Raw genomic sequence first — 23,945 nt, 5'->3', positions numbered from 1 at the left:
GATTAGTGTTCAGTAACCACCAGATGCTTGTGTTCTCAAGGACCTCTGATAATGAGTTTCAGATTTTTCTACTGTGGGGGGGGGGGGGGGGGGGGGAGTGAGAGTAAAAATTAAAAGACAAGATATGGAACCTCACCTACAGTTTATGGTATACATCATCAAGCCAAATACAAGGAAACCTTGGTGAAAGATACGATGTGATGTGATTCATTTAAACACTTCTGTTGGTGATTTTTTAAAAATTTAATTTGGTGGTCTGTTTTGTGTGGAGTATCCATTATGCACTCAGTAGATGATGAAAAGCTGAGGAGATCTGGCTTACAAGGGAAAGGATTGGCCCAGACTCCAGTCCTGCTCGCCAGCCTCAATTCTCAGCCTAAGCACCACCTGGAAGAAACCACGTGTGATGCCCCCAAGTGCCACACTTGCTTGTCCATCTTGGCTTAGCCCTTCCTTTTGCCTTCCCACTCTTCCTCACCTGAAGGCCACTCGCCCTTAAACTCAGTACCATCTCTGCCCTCAGTGGAGTTACTCCTTTTTTCCCTGGGAGGCCAACAGCACACTATCCTGTGAGCATTTAAGTAACAAATTCCTTCTTAATTCTGCATTCCAGCAGGGGAGAATTCACATTCTCCACATTCACCTTTGTCCAAGCACTCATCTCATGTTAAATACTTGATGAATTAAACCAGATCTTCTTAGATTTAAGAAAAAATATCAAATGTTGTGGTGAAATAAATGCACCAGCACTATGGAATGCCAATAGGATAGATTTATTTCTGATCCTGATGAGGACAGTAGGTTCTAAGGAGAATGAGGAAATCAAGGTGTGTGTTTTCTCCCTCGAGATACGTCCTTTTAGTGTGTATATAACACACTATTGCCAGCTCCGACTTTGAAGAAATATGAATCGGTAAGCCATAAAGCACAGGGTGTTATTTATAACCCTATTTTCTGAACTATTTTTCCACTGCTAGCAAAATCAATCTTCTAAGAAATTGTTCTGTTGCATAGAGACCACCGATGAGCTCCCCCCCCACCCTTCCACATCAGTCTTCTGACAAAATGCATGAGTCTTGTCTTTCCCTCAAGTTCCTGCTGCATTAAGCCACTGAAACAGAACCAGCTTTCTCCTGAATTCACTGAATAATTAAAGCACCTTCAGACTGAATGCATTTTTATATTAAATGAAATTTTTCAAAAAAATTTAAAGCAACATTGATCCTATGAGGCATTACCAAGGAAAGCATTATGCCACTTGTGGTTTTGTTTTGTGGTTTTTTTTTTTGGTGGGGGGGGTATGAGGACAGGGAACAAAATCAAGCTGGTTGCCCTTCCCCTATCTTTTTTTTTTTTTTTTAAATTGGGGAATTGGGGGATGGGAACAGCGCTGGGGAATTGGGGGGAGGGGAACAGACAAGTTGCTGTCGTTTTGTTCTTCAGTCTAGTTGTGGAGGACGTTGCTTCACTGGCCCAAGTTGGCACCATCATTGCGCTCTTCCCAGGCGAGGCACATCAGTCGTCGGCTTCTGGACAGCCGCTCACAGCTGCTGCTGGCCGCTCACGCTGGCTGCTGGCTACACACGGTAGCCCATGGCAATCCACTGCTACAGGGGTTGCAGCCTCCGCCCTCCGGTGACTCACAGCAGCCCAGCTCCAGATTGAGCTGTTGTTCAGCATCTTAGCTGTAGAGGGCAGTGTCACTGGCCCTCATATGTGGGATCCGAACCGGGGCCCTCTGGTATCCCAAGACAGCTCTTAACCAACGCGCCACTCGGCCAGCCCCTCCCCCCACACCCCATTCTTTACAGTAGGTCACCTAAGCAACATTTTGTTTCTGGTGCACAAATAAGGCTGCTAGCCTTGTTTTCCTTGCCAAGTTCCAAGGTCCTTTGGAACACCGCTTACATTATTTTTAAAAACAAACAAACAAAAAAGGATTTTGGTGCTTTTAATAATCTATTCCAAGGCAGAGAGAATATTGACCATGGCCAGCACCCAGACCAATATGTTTCCAGTAGTGAATATCTTTTAAATATTACACGTTTGTTCTGGTAACTTGGAAATTCAAAAGGAATACATATATTGAAAGAAGACATTACATAATGTTTTAAGCTTTAAAGTTCTTAATACCCATTATTAAGGTTTTTCTGTTTTCCAAGACAAGGTTCCTATAATAAACACATCTAATTCTTTTTTTTTTTTTAATTAATTAATGAATTTATTTATTTATTTTAGCTGAGCCATCCTGCCACCTGTTGGCAGCTCAGCAGCAGCTCAGCTCGGGCTGGACTCCAACCACTGCTGCTCAGAGCTCAAACCCTTGAGCGACCTCTTAACCAACTGAGCCACTCAGCCGGCCCTTAAACACATCTATTTCTTGATGGGGACAGGTAGGGACAGATTTTTACATCAGTTTGACCAGTGGAGAACAGGAAAAGGTTGTTCTCTGCAAATGGTGTGATTTCACTGAGAAACACAAAAGATCCTTTACCTCAGTGTAAATTAGTCAGCCTCTTCCACGATCACCATTACAGCATCAACACAAACCAGTGAAAGGCAAGCAGTGCACAACTTCAGGTTTCCTTGGCTGCCTCCTTTATCAGCCCCCCAATGTGCCCTCACATCAGAACCCAGGGTTAAACCTCTGCTCTGACTGTACGGGATCTAGGCTTCTCTTACATCACTGTGGTTTGCACCCAGTAACACAGGGGACAAAATCTAAACATCATCTCAAACAGTGTTTTGAAAATGTTTTGACCACAAGCCTCAGTGAGAAATCAATTTACAACGTGATGCACTATACAAGTGTGCAAGTTTGTGCGTATACAGTGGTAAAAAGTTACACAAAACATTACCCTATGTATGGCAAATCTGATCATTTCTCTTCTACTCTATTTCACTTTTTTTAGTGGTTTTTGTCTACTAAATTGATTTCACAATCCATTAGTGGGTCCTGACCTGCATTTTAAAACACAGTGATGATGTACAACACATTTTGATACATGAAGCTGTATTTCTTAAGTTAATCAATCTGGAATTGTAAAATTCTAAGAAACAAATATAAGTTTCAGTAGAAATACCAAAAAGAAGGAACTTTTTCCTAGCACATACAAAATGTGAAGCATTGAAAATTATTCTGAAGAATTGGTGGATATCTAAGTCATAACCAGTTGGAACACAGATAAACATGGGGCAAAGTTTGGGAAGAAGCCCAAATGAAGAGTGAAGAAACTTACCAGAGCTCAGCCAACCTGCACAGTGGCAATGGAGACTTGTTATGTCAATGCTGCGATGCCATCTCATTTTCCTTTTGCTGAAAGAAATGATTAAAAGACTCTTGGGGTTGGGAAGAACCTTAATGTCAAATTCTATTTTCTCCTGCCAGGTGACAAAAGTAAATCAGCATTTCCTTTGACAACCTGAGCATTCCCTTTGTTCCTATCCAAGAGTTAACTTCAATTAGAAGTAGGGTTAAAAAAAAAAAAAAAAAAAAAGATCCACTAAAACATTGTTCAACTTTCTCTGTCTTTAAACAATTACCAGACTTTTATTAGCCAAGGGAGAGCAACTGGAAGAGAAATAACAAAAAATACATCTTAAGCATCCTTAACTACATCATATATTTATAATTTAAGTATCATATTTTAAAAGACCACTATGCATCAGTTCATGAAATATACCAACTTGTGTCATAGGCCCACTTGCCAACTAAATTAATGTCCACTGTCCTTTGGCTCAGGAGACTGTCCTTTGCATCTGACTTGGTCTCTGTAACGGCATCAGCAAAGATGCTCTTCAGGGTTTTAAGGTTAACCCCTCAAAAGTGAACACGGCTCTGAAGGCAGGTGCTTTTCTCCAAGAAAATTTCCACCTGGCTCTGCGGCTCTGCACGGCTGCCATCATTCTCCTCCAGTCACCGACAGCCAAACAGAAGAGAGAGCCAAGGCTCACGACAGCTGGTGCAGTGCAGTCTGTGAGGGGAACATACCCCAGTCTAGTGAGGAATGGGTTCTGCAGCCTCTCGCCTGGCAGAGAACTTGTCGCCCAGCACTTCTGGGGTCCTTTGGGATTTCCGACAACTCTGGTCTGTAAGTTCAGAAAGTGCTTTCGAGCAGGCAATGACACCCACACCCAGTGGGACACACCTCCTGGGTCCGAAACCACTCCATCATGTGGCTGGTATGTCCCCCATGCCCGCAGGTCAGGCAGAAATTGGACGATCCTCGAACTGCCACGTGGCAGATGGCACACTGGAATGTGAAGCCTTTGCAGATGGTGCACTGTGTGCCACGGACCTCGCTCCGACAGTGGCTGCAGTACACACCAAACTCTGGAAATGGTTGGAGATGGCCAAAACAAGAGACACGAGTTTAGTTCTGCAAAAGCAAACTGGGCATTGTGAGCTAAGAAAGATGTATTCATCTTAGGGCTCTGTAGGACTCCTATTAGACCAGTGATTTTTTATTTTCTTTTTTTAAATAGCAGAACCCCTTCTTCTACCATCTCAGTAAGTGTTATAAAGAGCAGTTGTTGTCGCTGCAGTGGTAGGTGAGCGCAAAGGGTGCAGCAGGCGCCTGGCCCTCACAGGCCCTGGTGAAACCCCTGTGCCTGCAGCGGTGGCGGCTGGGTGTCACTCATCTTCCCACCCCCAACAGCTGCAGGGGCCTGACATATGGAAGGTGATTACCAAACGCGTGTTCCAAGAACTGAAGGACTCAGTCAACATTCGGGTCGAGAGCTGACTGGTCTTACAATCTCTTCTGTGCCTGCCTGCTAATGACCGAGCAGCACATGACGGGCCAGGTCAGGACACCACAGTGCCGCCCACTGTTGGGGAAGCGGTCAGGACCGTTCTGCTATGACTGGTCCCCAGCCTTCTGGAAGAGACCCTGAGGGCTAATCCCACCATCCGCAGTCAATACCCTGAGTCCAGGCGGCCCATATTCACTGCCCATCTCGCTGCTCATCCCCAGCTGCTCTGGAGAGCCTCCCTCCTCCCCGCCTGGCCTTCCACTGTGCCACCTTGAGTGCAGACCTTCCCAGGTGCTCTACAGACTCTTCTCAGAAGGAGCAGGGGCAGGAGGAGTGGGCACACACCCCATTACTGCCTCCAGACTGCTACATTTCCCCTTGAGGCTAATGCCATCTGGTTTCACCAGCCTTTCCTCTTTTTCTCGGTTCTCATCTCCTGACAGTCTGGACACCCACATCCATATACTGAAGACTTCTGTTCGTGGTCCTCAATCTTCCCTCTACCCCAATTCTTGGCACGATCCTTGGTGTCTTTAAAATCTACGCCACTAACCCTCTGTACACCTGACCACTTAGGTCACTGCCCTCTCATCTCTAATCTACCATCTTCACTTACACTTTTGTTCCATCAGCCTCCTTCTGGCTGTAGTTTTTCCTTCAGTCATTCTGAATTACATGACCCAACTTTAAAATCACTTTTTGGCAAATATCCTCAACATCTCTGCCCCTCTCTCCCTCCATGGTACCACCTGGCAAGACCTCAAACCTGAATGACCCCTATCACCTGCCCACTCCATGTCTGCCCTGGAGTGGTCCTGAGGGAAGGTCGACCATCATGATGTGTATCTCACTAAATACACAACCATGGACAGACTCCCAGCACTGCACACTGGTCTGTTTCTCTTTCATTTCCTAGATGGCTACTTCATACCCCAGCCACATTCCAAAAACTCCGCCCTCACACCTATGCTCCCCTCTCTGTCACCTATGGCCTCTTCTCTGGCTTCCCTGAGAAAACAGAAGCCTTCAAATAGGGGCCCCTTCATCCCTCCATCACCAAATCTTCAAGTCTCCCTAAGTTGGTTCCTCTTGTCCTTCTGCCTCTTATAATAGAGGAAGGGTCCTTTCTTCTATCACAGCCAGTTCCTCTGCTTCATGACAACTGATAGTCATAAAAAAGTACCAATAAATATATTTTTTTAATACCTGGTAACTAAGGAGAAAATTTTATGGTAGCCCTAGTTAAGGTAAATCGTGAGACAAATTAGACTGCTTTGATAATTTTGGTTTAAAAATAGCTATGCCTTCTATCTCTAAGCATAACTTTTTATATTATGTAAGACTTCAAGTTTATGTTCTCATGACAAGCCTAATTAGTTCAAATTTTTAAAATTTCCTTTATTGGTTTTACTGGTTTGACAAGCTTCAACATTTAAATTATAAGGATGTAAAATTATGTGTACAAGTTAACAGACTTATAACATGTCTTTTAAAAAGGGTTGTTCTTTGGCACTTGAGATAGCTATCAATGTAAACTTAATTATTCTCCATATCTATCTGGGTAAAATTATTAAAATGTCCTCTCTCTGAAAAATTCAATGTATCATTAGTAATTGTTTCTCTATAGTGTGTCAGCTTAAACACAATTTCTAACATCCTTATTATCTTTAAGACCTTGAACTAATATTTCATTTAGTTGATTAATGAATCATCTTTGGGGGTGTGCACAATTTTTAAGTGGATATAAATTCACACGCACAGAAAATACGAAAACACTAAGTTACTTGTCATAATTTTACTATTTCTCTCTTGCCTCTTAGTGTTACACATAACGGAATGGCTATTAGTTAACAGTTGAGAAGAATGTGTGGACACCTTTGGGCCGTGCTGGCACACATGCTAACTTTTGCCACTTTAGGAGATACAAAGGGATGTGGCGTGTGTTTGAAATCCCAAAGCTGTCAAGGTGTCTTTTACAGCAACATCGACAAACGTAGGAATCTCAGGGAAGGAGGCATACAACCACAGGTACAGGCTTTGTAGGTGAAATCCGGTAGACGTCAAATGGATCATTCTTAGTTCCTAACAGACAAACTAATAAGGCAGTAAAAGTACTCTGGCACACAGGATGATCAAATTACGATTCCTGAGGCTTTACGAAACCTCCAGGAGGAAGCTAACTAACTCCAAAGGCTTAGTCTCATAGGACTCTAGTTTGTTAACCATACAGAAGAGCTGTGTGTATCAGTTAACATCACCTATTACACAAATGTAAATAAAACCAGCCACATAAGACAATAAATTATCAGCTGAAGCAGAAAATTGCTGTACAAAATGTAGGTGAGCAGAGATACGCACCTCTGGAGGAGGAACTGGGGGCGGGGCTGACAAAGCAAAGCAATCACCTTGCTCAGCCACCATGAGAACCGAGAGCCACATACCACGATGGAAAAAAAACAAAAATCATCTTATTTCCAGAGACTTTTTTTTTTTTAAGATGACTCTGTTGAGCATTATTCCCTCAAAATAAATGAAGCTTTTGAGTCCTTTCTATCAGTATCTAACCCCTAAATGAAAACAACTTTATTCCTCAAATTTGCTGCCGATATTGTATGATGACCCTTGCAGATATGATAAGCGCAAGAAGAAATTGCTGGGTTTCCACCCTGAGGAGACCAATGGTAGCCCTGGGAACTTTGTATTTTTCTTCCTGGATATGGGCAGTCCGACTCTTCCAAATAGTAAAAACTTTAAGGATGAAAACGTTTTTCTTGGGCTGGCTGAGTGGCGCGTTGGTTAAGAGTTGGATTGGGACGCCAGCTCTGAGCAGCAGGGCCCCGGTTCAGATCCCACATTAAGGCCAGTGATGCTGCGCCCTCTACAGCTAAGATGGTGAACAACAGCTCGACCTGGAGCTGGGGTGCCATGAGTCGCCGGTGAAGGCGTAGGCTGCAATGGAGCTGCAGTGGGCTCCCGTAGACTACCATAAGTGGCCGGCAGCCAGCGTGAGCTGCCAAGAACGACCATGAGCTGCCGTTCAGTGGCCAACAACCGATCTGCCTCACCTGGGAAGAGCGCAATGATAATACAAACATGAGCCAGTGAAGTGATGTCCTCCACAACTAGGCTGAAGAACAAAAGGACAGCAATGTGTCTGTTCCCCTTCCCCAATTCCCCAGTGCTGTTCCCCTCCCCCAATTCCCCAACGAAATCTTTAAAAAGAAAATGTTTTTCTTAATGTTTTTGTCTGTGAATCCTCCATAATGCCCCCTTTGCTGAAAACTTGTAATAATGTTTATAATGGTATTAAGACATAGTATTCACTCTTTAATATCATTTAAGTCTTCACGAGCTAATGGTTTATCTCTGATTGGATTATAGACTTCTTGACCCAGCCCCCACCAACCACACCTTATAGTTCTTTGTACAGCCCATAGAACCCAGCGTAATTCTTTATAATAGCATATATAAGTTTCACTGGTTGATGAATTGATGCACCAGTTACACATCTTTGTGATTCATGTATTTTCCTGAAAACTAATTTTAAATGACAAAATTGCTCCAGGCCATCATTAATCTCTCCCTAATATATTGGGTTGTCAGAAAAGTCATGACATATATTTTCTATGTTTTTCGTTGCAAAAATGCATCGTGACTTTTCCGACAGCCCAATACTTCCATGCATTTAGATGCTCTGAAAAATATATTGCCCAAATAGCCTTGTCTTTGCATTCCTTCAAGTACACACACCAAAATAATCCATGTTCAAATAATCTTTGTTATTCAGTATTTAAAACTATGTATTACCCTGGTTTACTTGATTTTTATACTGAAACTACATACACACACACACACACACACACACACACACACACACACACAAATTTAGAGTCAAATATTCTATACCATGTCAAAACTAGCATTCCATTCCACTCCCACACCCATCACTCCCCAGGAAAATCCTTCCAACCCATTTAACTATTTCTTTTGTTTTTATCTCCCTATATTTATAAAGCTGTTTCTTCATTTTCATATTTAAGCATTATCTATTGGCTTTCTTCAGTGGAAGCTCCCTTTCAGTCCCCATCTCCCCAACCGCACACATATGCAGCCTGTCCCTCACCTTCCCCAGACAGCTCTATTATCATTTAGCTGGATCAGAATTCTGCTTTCACATTATTTATCTAGGTAAACATTATTCAAGCCATGTACCGTGACAACTTTTCCTTTCTTGCACACTGTTTTTCCTATAGTTAAGAACTGTCTTATCTTGTTTATCTGCTTAGTTTGCTATGTACTTATCAATAATTCATCTCTAAACTCTCCCTTAAACATCTGAATCTTCTATAAACACACTGAAATACATTAAATATTTTTTCAGTTTTCTCTTCTTACAGACAACATTCCTGAAGCTCCATCCTGGACTGGTCTACCTCCAAGTCTGTCACTTAGATGTCCTTTCTCTGTCATTCCGACTCCCTGGTTTCCTGGATTGGTTCTATTCCGCTCCTGAGATAGGAGGAGCATTTCCCTTTCACACTTGATTGATAATTTGGGTACAGAATCCTAGGTTACAAATCATTTTCTTGAGAATTCTGAAGGAACTACTGTGTTGTCATCTCGTTTCCAGTGTCTTGCTCACTGCTCCTGAGAAGTGTGCGGCCATTCATATCCCTCATCCCTTGTGTGGAACCTGTTTTCTCTCTGGAAGGTCCTGGGGTCTTCTTTCTATCATTCATTATGCTAGGTGCTTGGTGAGCCCTTTCAATCTGGAAATGTGTTTATCTTCACTGGAGAACGAACTTCTAGTTTTCTGCTGGGGTAAAGGAAGGATAGGAGCCTGCTGTGCAAAGTTGAAGAGGGGACCCAGGACCCTACAAAAGCCATCAAACAATGCTCCTGTTTTTAACACCAATTTCGTGCCATTTCCAGAGGTACCAGGTACCACTAATTCCTGAGCCATTTGGGAGTTCTGCCATGTATCCTACTGTTTTCCACCTGCTGGTTTTGGGTTCAGCTTTCTCAGGCCCTTTAAAATCAGGTACCACTAACCTATCTCCCGCCCGGGTCCCAAATTTTATTTCCAACGTTACTTCTTGCGCAGCTATGCCTTTTCAGAAATGCTCTATATGGACACTTTGGTGGGGTCTGGGGAGAGAAGAAATCATTGTCTGTTCAGTTGACTCTCTGGCAGTCTTCCATTTCGCCCTTTAAAAAACATCTCTTCTCTTAGCTTCTTTCATGTCACAGTCTTGCTTTTCATCAAAATTCACTGATGTCTCATTCTAAGTTCCTGTTTCTGGTTCTTCCTCTAAGACTCAAGCTCCAGGTACTAGCTTCCTCTCAAGGCCCAGAGTGGGTGGGCTCTCTTATTTGTTCTCCTCAAACTCTTCCTCCCCACCCTACATCTCCCAGGTAGATGCACCCATTCTCACAGCTTGAATACCACTCATATGCTGAAGATTCCCAAATTCTTAGTTCTAGCCCCAGTCTCTCCTTTGATCTCCAGACTCACATCTGACTGTCTATATGACTTCTACAGTCTGATATCTCACACACAACTGTGACTGTCCCAAACTGAGCTCTCAATTTTCTTTCAGTCTTTTAGTCTCAATTTTCTTAGAATATGGCACCATCATGTACCTAGCTGCTCAAGCTAGAAACCTAAGAATTATCCAAGTTTCCTCAATCCCACATCCAATGTGTTTGTAAATCATGTTGAGTCTACTTCTAATGTATTTCTAATCCATTTACCTCTCCCCACCCAATTGATATGACCCCTAGACTAAACTGTTAATCTCTCTTTGACTACTCCAACCATCTTCAAAGTTCTTTCAACCTCTACTTCTGCCCTCCTCCAATCCTTTCTTCATATAACAGCCAAAGTGATCCTCTTAAAATGGAACCCAAAGCATTACTTCTCAATGCCCTTTGAAGCTTATCACTGGATTTAGAATATAATCCAAATTCTATACTTAAAAGTCCCTAATGGATGCGGACCAAACTAGTAGCCCCGCCCCCCCACCCTCCATCCTCACCCCAGGGACAACTTTTAAATCTCCTCTTCCCTAGTTTCTTAGCCCCTGGCTTTGATTACTCTTCTAATCAGTTTCTGAAACCTAGACTAAAGATTGCCCCTAGACTGAATCACAGAATATCTCTCACCCACCCTGACTTTAGATAACTACTTAAAGCCTGTAACTTTCCAACATTCCCCAAGCCATTCCAGACTTAACTCTCAAATAATCCCAATCCATAGACTAAATAGGTTTTAACATTTCCCCAGGCCATTATACTTGTTGATTGTAAACATTAAAGGCTAATGTTCTTTCCAAACCCATAGTCATGCTACATCAATAGCTTTGAGCTCTGCTCTTTAAGAAACTTATTAGAATCTATTTTTCCTCATTTAGGGGCTTTGGGGATACAGAGGGTACCCCAGCAAGATTGCCAGTCCCTACAAAAGAAGCCAACACAGTCTTCCAGGTAGATCTCGAGACCCCTTCCTCTCATCTGAGATAAGATAGGGTGAGAGTTCCCTGAATCCCCAAATAGGCAGGGACAGCTCCACACCCCTGCGCAGCAGGAAGTACAATAGATACAGAAGACCTCCTGTCCCTCAACTTCCCATAGAGATTTTATGGGGATCAAGTCTCTCAAGGGAAAACAAGATAGGCAGTTAGAGGCAGGCATTGGGTCTCTGCATTCCTCCATGTCCCACAGAATGCACCTCCCCAAAGACCTCCCCTCTCCATCCAAAACTTCTCTTTTCTTTTAATAAACTCCTTTTCTAAAGAGATGAGATCAATCAGGTGGTACCACACCCAGAGAAGAACAGCCCATTCTAGAAGAAGAAGGGATAAAAACTCCAAGTCCTGCACTCAAAGCCTTTTGAGCATTTTGAACCTTGCCTCTGCTCAGGGCCCACTCCAAACTCATTGGAGTGTACTTTCTTTTCTAATAATGGCCTTTGAGCCATTCTCTACTGCTTGGGCCACTTCTGCTTCTCTGAAATGTATTTTTACTTCTAATAAACTCCTTTTCTGCAACTTTACCTCTCTGGTCCATGTCTCCATTCTTCGGTTCCATGAGACCACAACCCTGGCACAAGAAATATCCTACATCATAATTACCCTACAATCTGATCTTATATCACTCTTCTCACTCATTGTGTTCTAACCACACTGGGCTTCCTTTACTTACTTAAAATAACAAGTTGCTTCTCCCATAGGCCTGCTCCCTCTGCATGGACATGCTTCTGGCTGCCCTCTGCACAGATGGCTCCTTGTCCTTCAGACCTCAGCTCCTCAGAGACGCACTCCCAGCACAACTCAATACGTTTTCTGAAATTCTCCCTCCCTGATTTCCCTGCCCCAACATCCCTTTTGTTTGTTCTTAAGTCATTTGATCACAATTTTAAATTAATTTTTCTCCACCACTAATCTGCGAGTTCCACGAAGGGAAGGAAATGAGCTAGCACTGTGACTTAAGAGGAGTTTGATAGATATTAGTTGTGTATCTATATCATTAAATGCATAAATGTTCCTACTGCCAATTACTACCTGAGGATTGTATATAAAACTACTTCTGTACAATAAATATTTAATCTTGTCATGAAGCTTAAAATAGACTCAAAATGCCTCAGAAATTTCTGCTTACTTACTTACGAGAAACTAAAACTTCCTTCCAAGTATTGTGTTACGGACAAATTATAGAAGCTTTCAGATAATGACAAGAAAAGAAAAAAAAAAAGCATACTCACCAATTCCTTTGTGGGGGTCAGGGGGACATGACACAAACTTCAGCACTTCAGCTCTCTTTTCTCTCAGACCCCAGCGATAGAGGATTTCTCCATAGCATTTCTTAAAGTCATCAAATTGCTGGGTGTTGGCAGGGTCCAGGAGCCTGGATAAAAGTCAAAAGATATCCTATCAGTTCCTTTAGGAAAAAACAAGCTCAATACCAAATGGCACTGTATATACCTTTCTTAATACAAAGTCCTAATGTTGGAGAATCTAAGCACTATAGAACTGCAGCTCTCACCTAGGAAGGTCATTACCTTTTATTTTTATCATGCTGGTCACGTTCTCGTTCACGAGGATCACTATAAGTCAGACTCCCAAAACGGATTTCTTCTGGTGAGGACTCTCCCCAAGGTGAAGATATATGTTCTATCTCTCTCCCTGCTGAAGAAAATCGAATGGGATGGGAAGATGGAAATCAGAAGAGACATGGAAAATCTCTGAAAACTCTCATAAAGCAGTGCCCAATTTATTCCCTAAAATAAAAATAAGCTAAGTTGAAGATCCTGAGAAATATAACTAAACAGAAGTCTTTCCTAGACTTACTTTTTTGTCTAGGTATTTATTATTAAGGTAATCTGATAATTAAGTACATATATAATGATTAAGCAAATTACAGAATAGAATATTAGGCAGTAATTATTTATAGACTTTCTAAATGACATAAGAAAATGCTCATGGGCTGGCTGAGTGGCTCGTTGGTTAAGAGTTGGCTTGGGAGTGCGAGCTCTGAGCAGCAGGGCCACTGGTTCGGTTCCCACATGGGCCAGTGACGCTGCGCCCTCTACAGTTAAGATGGTGAACAACAGCTCGACCTGGAGCTGGGCTGCCGTGAGATGACAGCGTAGGCTGCAGCCCCTGCTGCAGTGGGCTGCTGTAAGCTATCGTGAGTGGCCGGCAGCCGGCGTGAGCTGCCGTTAGCGGCCATCCAATGGCTGACGACTGATCTGCCTCAGCCGGGAAGAGCGCAATGATAATACCAACATGGGCTAGTGAAGCGACATCCTCCACAACTAGACTGAAGAACAAAAAGACAACATGTCTGTTCGTTCCCCTTCCGTGATTCCCCAACGCTGTTCTCTCCCCCAATTCCCCAATAAAATCTTTTTAAAAAAAAAAGAAAAGAAAATGCTCATGATAAAATTAAAAACCAAACACAAATCACAAATCACATATAATGACTCCTCCTAGACCCCATATACACAAAGGTTGGAAGAAAATGTTCTGAAATGTTAACATGTTATTTCTAGGTGGGACAATCAATGATTGCTATTTTCTTCTCTAATACTTTGTGTTTTGTTTTTCTTCCTTCCCATATTACTTTTATAATCAAGAAGATTAAGATAATTTTTAAAAAGAAATTTTAAAAATCCAGGAAACACAAATACATCTACTCATTAAATAGATCTCTATGGTCAGCTAATCAGGCTCAGCTTTATTTCTCTACATTGAAAAGAGGTATATGGGAAGAGGTAGATAATAGAAGTGGCAGATGACCATGGAAGGGGTGTGTGACAGAGAAAGGATAGGGTTAGGTTTTTGGGGTGAACACTGGGAAGGCTCATTGTCAGTTTCTCAAGGTTATGGGATTGAAAAGCAACCCAGAAAGGCACAAAGATCTTCCAGAAACTGGCCTGTTGAAACATGAAAGTCTAGGCCTTGCTGAATGTAGTATTGCCATCATACTAAATAAATGTAAAGAAAAATGAGAAACAAGGAAAAATGTGGAGAATTTTTCCTAAATTTCAACTAAAGATTACATATTATTAACAACTCACACCCAGCTGTTAGAGCTAAACATCCAACGTGGGCTCAGTCAATTCCATACCAACCTATGTTCCAGCCACCGGTGTTGAGCCCTGGGTCTGACATGCTTGAGCAGGAACCAGAGGAGGTGAAGCTGGGCTGCAGAACAAACAAGAGTAGCATCAGAATACCATTCCCCATGAACATTTACCTTTAGGAAATGTCAGGCACAAGCTAGAAAACCACAAGCTTACGTATCGACTATGGGACACCACAAGATTTGATGAACGACTGGGAAAAGGCACAAAAGGGTTTGGTATTCCCTGAGGCCGAGACTGGGCTTCAAACACGCTGCAGAGCATAGCCAATGTCTGGACATCCCGGAGTCGGCAGTAATGAGCCAACCTAGAGAAAAAGATGAGAAAAGAGAAAACAGGTCAAAAGAAGGGATGGAGGAAGGATACTATCCCAAACATGGTGGGTTGTTGCCATAGGAATAGGAAGAGAGGATGCTTAATTCTTCCTCAAACACCCCAATCAGGAACCAGGGCTTTCTACAGATCCAGAGGCTTGATCTACTTTGATTAAATTTGGTTAAGTTTGCTTTGGAATAAAATGTATCTAAGTATTACAAATCACCTAGAAAATCAATTTGAAAGCTTCTGGTTGGCATCTAGGCATGGGCTCAGACTTGAATGTATAGCTTCTCAAGAGCTAAGGAGACTAAACTAACATCCGAGTGAGGCCATACATGTTCTCTCCCAACTGCACTGCTTTCTGGGAGGTTCCTATAAGCTTCATTCATATAGCCTAAAGCCATGCAAAGGTGCTCAGAGAACACTGTACCACCACTGCATGGCAAGCAGGCGATAAGACTCAGGAGGTAGAATTAGGAATATGAGCTATTAAAATAGAACAACAAGGAATAGTTTTACCTTTTAGGTACTCATATCCCCTTTGCTCCTTTCAGGACCATTATGCTAGAATGTGAGGTAGGGATCAGAGGGACTTGGCCCTTGTGATGGAATACTGATGCTTTTCCATCAGACAATGTCTAATATTTGTTAAGGTGTTTTCACACTCACTATCTGATTTGAGCCTTATGTGAAGTGGGTAGAATAAGCATTATCATCCCTGCATTATCATGAGGCAACCGAAGCCGAGCACATGTGTCCCAGGTCTGGCCTCAACCAGGAAGTAAAGCAAACCTTCCCCTGAAGGAGGGAGAGCTTCCTTATTGAACTCAGCTTCTGTTAGGAGCCAAGCTTCACTGTTATGGAGGTTCAAGTGGTTTACCTGGTTGTAAGTCATTTTGCACACTATATTTCCAGTTGGCCATATTTCAGTGCAATAAATGAAACACAAATTCAATGTTTTCATAAATTGCCTAACAGGGTGAAAGCATCACGGCCTTCCGAAAATATGAAAGCCAACACGCAATTCTCTAATCTGCTCTCATGGGTGAAACTCTGTGGCACCCAAGACATTCGCCATATCAAAAGCTCAAACTCCTGTGTTCAGAATGATGTGACTTAAGAGGCTAATGCATAAATCTCTAAAGGATACATGAGTCTCAAATCCTTGTTATAGATGACAAATACTGTATAGTCCCTTCTGCTATAAGGAGTTGGTTGTGCACAGAAATTATTGTAGCACAAAAAGGAAACATCTCATTTCTACCTCTCATTTCTCAGGCCTCAGTGCTTTTCTCTTAGACAGTAACCTTGAAAGTGTTGACAGACCTAAAATGTATATCACTCATTTCCTCACTTTTAGCTCTCAAAACCTACAGGGATTCCAGCAGCTGTCGCCCGAATGGATGTCGAGCCCAGGGTGTTTCCAAATCCGGGTCAGATTTCGGACCAAGGCAAAGATCTGTAGCTACCGTAGCCAGTGACCAAACCTGAACAAATTAAAGAGAAACACCCAAAACTCAGACTGGTGAGGACAGGAACGGGAAGCATGAAAGAACCCCACCTCCCCTCCACCTACATCCCAACCTTGCTACTCGGAGAGCCACAAAAGCTGGGAGCTTACTGAAATACAGAATTTCAGGCCCCGCTCCAGACCTACTAAATCAGAATTGGCAGTTTAACAAGATTCTCAGGGGACTACAACATTTGAGAAACATTAGCCTTAAAAACTTTCATTAAGCAAACTTCAGAGAAATCACACCATGCAGTAACTTCAGCGGGTTGTCTATTTAGCCACTAATTCATGTGACTTTTTCTACTGCTTCATTATTGAATTGTCAGGGAGAAAAAAAGGGTATTCTGTATCATATTTAAGATCTGTCCTTCTTCAGCCAAATAATGAAAAACTTTGTTGCTTTCCTTACAAAAGTTTCAGTATACTCGCTGAAGCTACAGAAAAAAAACAGGCCAAGACAAAATAGATTTGGCTTTCTTTTTTGTTGACACCAAGTCTGAGGAAATCTCAAGGGGCTTGGAGTCATCAAGCAGATACCAAGGTCCATTAAGTGTCTGTTAAACGCAAGATTTAGCACACACTAAATACATCGTGCCATCGACAGAGCCCACTCCCCTTCAAACATTTAAAAATAGAACAGTACTTTTGGGAAAGCTTTCCTAGCAGCAACACATCATTGCACGCCCACTAACTGGAAAACACTATACTAGACTCTATGAGATACTCAAAAGGCAGAAGTATAGGTTTTAAATCAAGGAGTTTATAATCTAAGAAAAAAGACTAAGCAAATAAAAATACTGAAACACAGGTAGAGAAACACATCAGCTAGGTAAAAAAAAAAATCAATTAAATTATGTGGCACCTATAATACTTAAATAATGTACACAAGTATGGGTTCAACTGAGAAACTTGAGATTATGTTCATCTTTATAATCAAAGACTTACCTGCATAGCTGCTGAAAGGGACAGAACAGGATGTTTACTACCCTGCTGACAACTTAGGTATGGCATTTCCTCACTTATAACACACATTTCCTAATGCCTTCAAAAGAAATAGTTGACACTTAGGTTTATTTCTGCAATTCTTTGCAAAATAGTAGGCACATGAACTCAACATGTGCATAAAGAATTTTTTTAAAATTCTTCAAGCATTTGCATTGATGTCATTTCTGTCCCACTAAACAGTACCATACCACAAATGATGACAATAATTGCAAGAACAGCAGCAGTAATTGTACCACATATTGGGTAGTTAGCATCTATCAGATGTAAGTATGGGAATTTTACATACAGGCATATTACCTTATTTAGTTCTCATGAGAACCTTAAAAGTATTGTTCCTATTTTATAGTCGAGGAAACTGAGGTTCAGAAAGACGAGGTGGCTGCCTAGGATCACAGAACAACAAGGTGACAGAGCCCAGATTTATACCTGGGCCTGTCTGAGCCCAAGGGAAGGGTCTTTCCACTTCACTTGGACTAGCCTGACCTTCCAAATCAACTTAACGAAAATTTAAAAAACAAAACACTTTTGGAAGTAATTTTTCCTCAGAGACTGTTTTTCAGAACATGAGCATTGGGTCTGCCTTAGCATTGCATTTACCAATCTTCTCACCAACACTATGAGGTAATTATTCTTACGGTTCCCATTTTACAAACATACACAGAGGCTGAGAGAGTCGGAAATAATTTGCCCAGGGTTACACCACTAGGGAGCTGAGGTGGACCTACACATCCTGTTATAAATTCCACAAAAATACTACTACTCCTTTTTGCCTTCTTACTGTTCACAGAACTTTAGGTGGCTGGGTCCTTAGAGAAATAGATTAAATCCATGACTAAATTTCACTTAAAAGGGTTTGGGGCAAAGCTTGATTAGAAGACAAATAAAAATCTCAGGGATGTTTTCATCAGATAAAAATCAAGGGCAGGCCTTAGTTCTGGGTCATTTGGAGGGTTATAAGGGAAAAACCTGAGCAGACAGAATAACAACTCGTAGTTTTCATTGCTTAATCTAATCCTCACAGTAAAGAATAAAGGGTGCAATACATACAGAGAGCAGATTAGTGGTTGCCTAGGGCTAGGTGGGGGAAGACAGGATTGGGAGCCATGAGCTATCTTTTTAGGGTGATGAAAATATTCTAAAATTATTTGTGGTGACTGTTGCAAAACTCTATGAATATACTAAAAGACAATGAATGGCACATTTTAAATGGGTGAATTGAATGGTATATTAACTATACCTCAATCAAGTTGTTTAAAAAACAACAACACAGGAGTAGTTTGCTTTAAATACACTACTGTGTTCCTACAAAAATGAAGATTTAAATTTTTGTAAGATTACCTCGTATTTTATTGTATTTTTATTTTTTTTTAACTTTATTGGGGAACAGTGTGTTTTTCGAGGACGCATCAGCTCCAAGTCAAGTCGTTGTTTTAAATCTAGTTGTAGAGGGTATATGCAGCTCACTGGCCCATGTGGGAATCAAACCAGCAACTTTGGTGTTAAGAGCCTGCGCTCTAACCACCTGAGCTAACCTCCCGCCCCTACATCGTATTTTAAAACTCAACATGTCTCCATCTAAAGGAATGTTTTCGTAAACCTTTTATGAAATTAAGCATTTTTAAAAGTAAAAAAACCCAAAACAAAATAGAATTAAGGGTGCAAATGGGAAAGATGCAGATACCCAAATTTAGGTATGTCCTAACAATCGCCATGGTACTAGAATAGAAAAGGGATGCAATAAAAAATACTTAGTAAATGCTTTAGGACCTTCTCAACTAAGCACTGATAAGAAAGACATCTAAGAGACTTAGAAAGCTGCTCCAGTCGTATAGTTTGGAAAAGAAATTGGGGGAGGAATTGCACAATAGGCACACACCTCGAAATATCCTAAACCACAAGTATAAAGCGAAAACAACCTGCTCAAGAATAAAAATCAAAAAAAAAAATAAAAAAAAAAGAATAAAAGTCCAAATCTCCAGCAAAAGGGGTGGATAATACCTGAACAAGATCCTTCCTTCCAACAAGCAAGGCGGAAGTGGCATTCTTCTGACACGTTTCTTGGATATCATTTACATTCAATCTGAAATTTAAAAAGAATTTAGGGGTTTCTTTCTAGTCTAACTTCCTAACTCAATTACTCCTGGTTTAACAAATAGACCAACAACTGCCTATTTGGTTATCACTCAAAAGGTTTTATTTGTACTGGCCTAAAGCTCCCTTTCCACATAACATGAAGAAAATGCTTAACTACTCGCGGATGTTATGTTGTGGGTTCAGGCCTGGGAAAGTGAAATCACTCACCTCTTTGAGACAGGACAGGAGGCCAGACCCAAAGGCCAATTTGCTAACCCGGTTTTCTGTGGAGTTCCCCAGGCTCAAGGGTTGAATAACAATGGATTTAAATATGTGCAACACTGTAGTTTCTAATACGAAGAGTAGTACGCTGTGTATATACTACAAAATAAGTACTTTTTGTTATGTGTTCAAGTTCAGGAAGAAGAGGAACCACAGGCCGGCCTCTGTATACTTGTCACTCATCTCCCAACTCCCTTTAACCAAAGTGGCTCTGCTTTATCTGTTTTGCTGATTGGGCTTGGGAGGCAGAACTCTGAGGCTACTCCCAAGATTTCTGCCCCTGCTATTAAGTACCTTATATAAGTCCCTCTCTTTAAATGCAGGTGAGACCAGCAAATACTGATGGGACATCACTTCCATGACTAGGTTATTATTAATCAGTCGACTCTCAATTTGTCTAAAGGGAGATTATCCTGAGTGGGCCTTACCTAATCAGGGCATAGTTTAGAAAGAAGGTGCAGCATCAGTGAGACACTGCTGCTGGTCTCAAAGAGGATGAAATTCACCAACTTCCGTGGCTGCAAGGAACTGAATTCTGCCAACAACCTGAATGAGCTGGGAAGAGGATCCCAACCATTGGATATGTGTACCACCTGGTCAACTCCATGACTTCAGCCTGGTGAGACCTGAGCAAGGACCCAGCTAAGCCATACCCAGGCTCCTGATCCATGGAAGTGTGAGATAATAAATGTATATTGCTTTAAGCCATTAAGTCTGTGGTAATTTGCTATACGGCAATAGGAAGCTAATACACTGGACTTCTCCTAAAACTGCTTTTGAAGAAAGGGTTCCAATACTTAAAAAAAAACAAAAAAACAAAAAACAAAAAAACCTTTGATAATTATGCCTAAGTAATAATAAGCAAGGCATACTTAAAATTTTGAACTTACATGTACAATTCTCCCAATGACTTGTGAACAGGAAGAAGGCATGCAATATCCTGGATGATAACTTTCCCAGCAGCCTTGATTGGTCGATTGCCCGAGTCCGATCCCTCGCGCTTACTTTTCCATCTCCTTGATTTCTAGGGGGAGATGACAAGCTATAACTAATGGGAACCTTGCTGAATGGAAACCTACAGTTACAGACACATCTTAGTTGGGTCATTGGTAACTTGCAGAGACTTTGCATTACATCATGCCCACAATTACATGAATCAGCATCTGCAGGAAATAAAAGGATGACAAAGGGCATTGAGCTCTTGGTTCCAAATCCCAACAGGAAAACAAGCACCTACTGCAGAACTGTATATGCAGCAGGTGATCACAAACAGATACCTTGAAGCCAGAATTTAAAAAAATAAAGAAGAAAAAGAACAGCAGGTAAACAAGTTAGTAAAGACCACAAAAATGTGGGAGAAGAGCAACTTTTAAGGCTGGGTTCAGCCCCAGGTTCAAAGTTCTTGTTTGAAACTAATCAAAGTTTGTTTGTTTTTTCCTTCTCAGAGAGTTTTAATAGGATATGTTGAGAATTTAATCCAGACACAGTAGCATGGGCCGTGCAAACCTTAATCTACGGTAGGCAGACAGAAAACCTTAGCAGCTCACAGAAAATTACCCCGTTTTTCCTAGCGGACTTGAATTATTTCTAAAAGTGATGATTTCAGAATGTCAAAACCACTGGAGTAGAGGGATGTGGGTAATGGACATGGAAGATCAGGAGCAATTATCCTATTTCCCCAGAGCCTTACCTACAAATGGCTACAGAGGAGTCTACCATATGTGGGAAATGAGAGATGTCCTGGAAAATGAGAATTATTACAGTGTAGCCCCATCTGGTACCTTTAAAATGACAACCAGCCAAGAGAGTGAGATTCTGGTTTTTTTTCATTGCCAGAAATTAAAAAGGGGGCCACCAAGGTGATTCAACGCAGAAGGGAAGTGACATATTTATTAACAAAGGAGGCAAAAGGAGCTAGTTTAAAGGGCCTGCAATTCTGTGTCAGAAAAACCAAGGTTGACTGGTCTTTTTGCCACATGTACTGGTTCAAGAGGACCCCAGGAAAGTTACTTATTTGCTGTGAGTGTAGTCTCCTATCACTCTCTTTTCGCTCACTGACAGCTTGTGGCTCAGGGTAAGCTGTTGTTCCAATCTCACCAGGCTAATAAGGGAACAATGGAAAGGTGAGAGCACACATGGTGGAAACTGAAAAAGTACAATTTTAAAATCTGTAACCTTTAGGAATATGTATAAACCTTCAGGAATTTAGATGAGATCATTATTTAGATTATTCACAAGTTCATTTTCCACAAGTGATTTTTATACAATCACTCGTCCATAAATTAGTCACACCAGGCATTTCTGGCCACTGATGTCCCATCTAATCCACAAAGTTGCCCAATGCATGTAACTTCCTATAGGATTAGGAAGTGTTATGGGAACCTACTAAATCCAGGACACTGGGACTTAGTTCATGGAAGATAAATGAAGTTTAGCTGAAGTATCTGAATTGCTTATCATAATTGGTAAATACGTTTGTGACATTATCAATACGGACCTTAACCCATTTGATCTTAAGAAGCAGTTCAGTTACTATTTATCCATACAGAAGACATTACTCTGCAATACAAGAGGAAGCTTAATCTATGACTGTGGGGGAGCCCTTCAATTCTCTGCTAACCCTTGGTTATTTTCTGAGTAAGAATTATGACTGTACTCACAGAAACACTATCCTTTTAGCCACAAATATCCTGACGTGGGTGCAAGTAAGGGGAGAAAGTGCTAAAGAGCAAACAACCTGTCAGAATGGGCTGGAGCCAGGCCTTGCTGACCGACACAAAACTATGTCGTCACGGGTGCACTATGACATGACTGCTTTTAGGTAGGGTAATTGGGCATCCACCCATCCAGCAGTGACATAAACACACACTCATTTCATTGTGATTTTCATCCTGGTTTCCAGGAGTTTAAAAAGCCCAGGAAATGACAAACCCAGGGGTCTCACATAATTGGTCATCTCAGATGAGATTTAGGGTACTGGGGAGAGGGAGAGAGAGAGAGAGAGAGAGAGAGAGAGAGAGAGAGAGAGAGAGAGAGAAAGAAAGATCTACACTAAAAAGATCTGATCAAGAAGAGAATATGATCCATGTAATTTGGTCTTCAGGTTAGTTGGAAGGCCTCTAAAACACTGTTCTAAGTGGTGACTCTGACTCTATTACAAAGAGAGAATGAGAAGCACTTGAACAACTGAGCAATTCACTACAACGCCATTTAACTAAACGGGCAATAAACGGAAGTCTCATGAGGGATGGGGTCTACCGCTTTCAGACCACAGTGAAAACCACAACTTCCTGACTTTTGAAGCAAACCTAATGAAAATATAATATTAAGTGGTTCATTTGCAAATAGACTAGCTCATTTTAAACTGGTTTTCCTAGCAGAGACTTGAATTATTTCTAAAAATGATCATTTTAGAATGTCAAAAGTACTTGAGCCAAGGGATGTGGATAATGGACATGGAAGATCATGAGCAATTATCTTATTTTTCCCCAGAGCCTGACCTACAAATGGCTACACGGGAGCCCATATGTGGGGAATGAGAAATGTCCTAGACACAAGTCCAAGTGTACAGATGTTTGACTTAGGATTTAAAGGCTTGCCTGTTATTATCAACAGCATTAGCTCCTGCTACAGACTACTCACTCTATGCGAATTGAGCCTCAGCACACAGCTCTCTGACAGAGGGCATGGCCTCCATGACTCAAGGCTACACTCCTAAGAGCTGAGATTTGAACACAAGCCTGTCAGGCTGCTATACCCATACTTGTTAATCTGTTTTTAAGAGCATGACTTTCACATAAAAAGGAAAAATAAATAAGTCCTGACTAAGCCACCTGTTACTATGTAAATAGTTTGGTCCACTGTTAAATGGATCCACTTCTGCATATAAGGAAATCAACGTCTGATTCTAGTGAGGCCTATCCAACACGCCATCATCTACACTTACTCACTCCTAAAGTCACTTCTCTGCCAAGCATCATGACTGTTCTGCTGAGCCAGGGCAGTGTGCTGAAGACCGGCAAAGGCAAGCAGCTTCCGGGCTCCCTGGCTTCCCAGGGACATGCCAGGCTCAGACTCAGATGCTGATTTTTCAAGCCGGGCTCAAGAGCCTGCACCTCACCCTGTTTAATCTCCTTTCTGGATCTGTTAAGATCAGGTACATTCACAGAGAAGAATCAGAGTCCAAAGAGATGTCTTAGGACTCTTCCCCCATTTGCAGTCTTGGGTTACAGAGATCGGCAGAAACAAACCAGTGTGCGTTATCAGTAAGGACTCAATGAAAATGTAAAAATGGTGGTCTTGGACTACTTTCTGCTATTATGCTTCACTGAACTATGGAAATCAGTCTATATT

General features: G+C 41.7%; 1 protein-coding gene across 3 annotated transcripts in view; it reads right to left on the bottom strand.

Annotated features, from left to right (window-relative positions):
- Positions 1–2,304: 2,304 nt before the first annotated feature.
- WDR59 (WD repeat domain 59) overlaps positions 2,305–23,945 on the bottom strand; it is a 77,983-nt gene continuing 56,342 nt past the window's right edge. Inside the window, exons 20-27 of one of the 3 annotated variants that reach the window (XM_019646456.1) lie at positions 20,483–20,616; positions 19,236–19,317; positions 16,094–16,206; positions 14,558–14,708; positions 14,390–14,462; positions 12,815–12,941; positions 12,518–12,660; positions 2,305–3,316 (exon numbers count right to left, since the gene is read on the bottom strand). In XM_019646456.1, the coding sequence (XP_019502001.1) occupies positions 3,303–3,316; positions 12,518–12,660; positions 12,815–12,941; positions 14,390–14,462; positions 14,558–14,708; positions 16,094–16,206; positions 19,236–19,317; positions 20,483–20,616 (837 nt within the window). In that variant the 3' untranslated portion in view covers positions 2,305–3,302. The other 2 variants (XM_019646454.1, XM_019646455.1) reach the window with 2 other exon arrangements.

Source organism: Hipposideros armiger, unplaced genomic scaffold (genome assembly GCF_001890085.2).
Source record: "Hipposideros armiger isolate ML-2016 unplaced genomic scaffold, ASM189008v1 scaffold_102, whole genome shotgun sequence".
NCBI lineage: Eukaryota > Metazoa > Chordata > Mammalia > Chiroptera > Hipposideridae > Hipposideros > Hipposideros armiger.
Note: the sequence above shows the minus strand (reverse complement) of the source record. Positions and strands in the feature narration are given on the sequence as shown.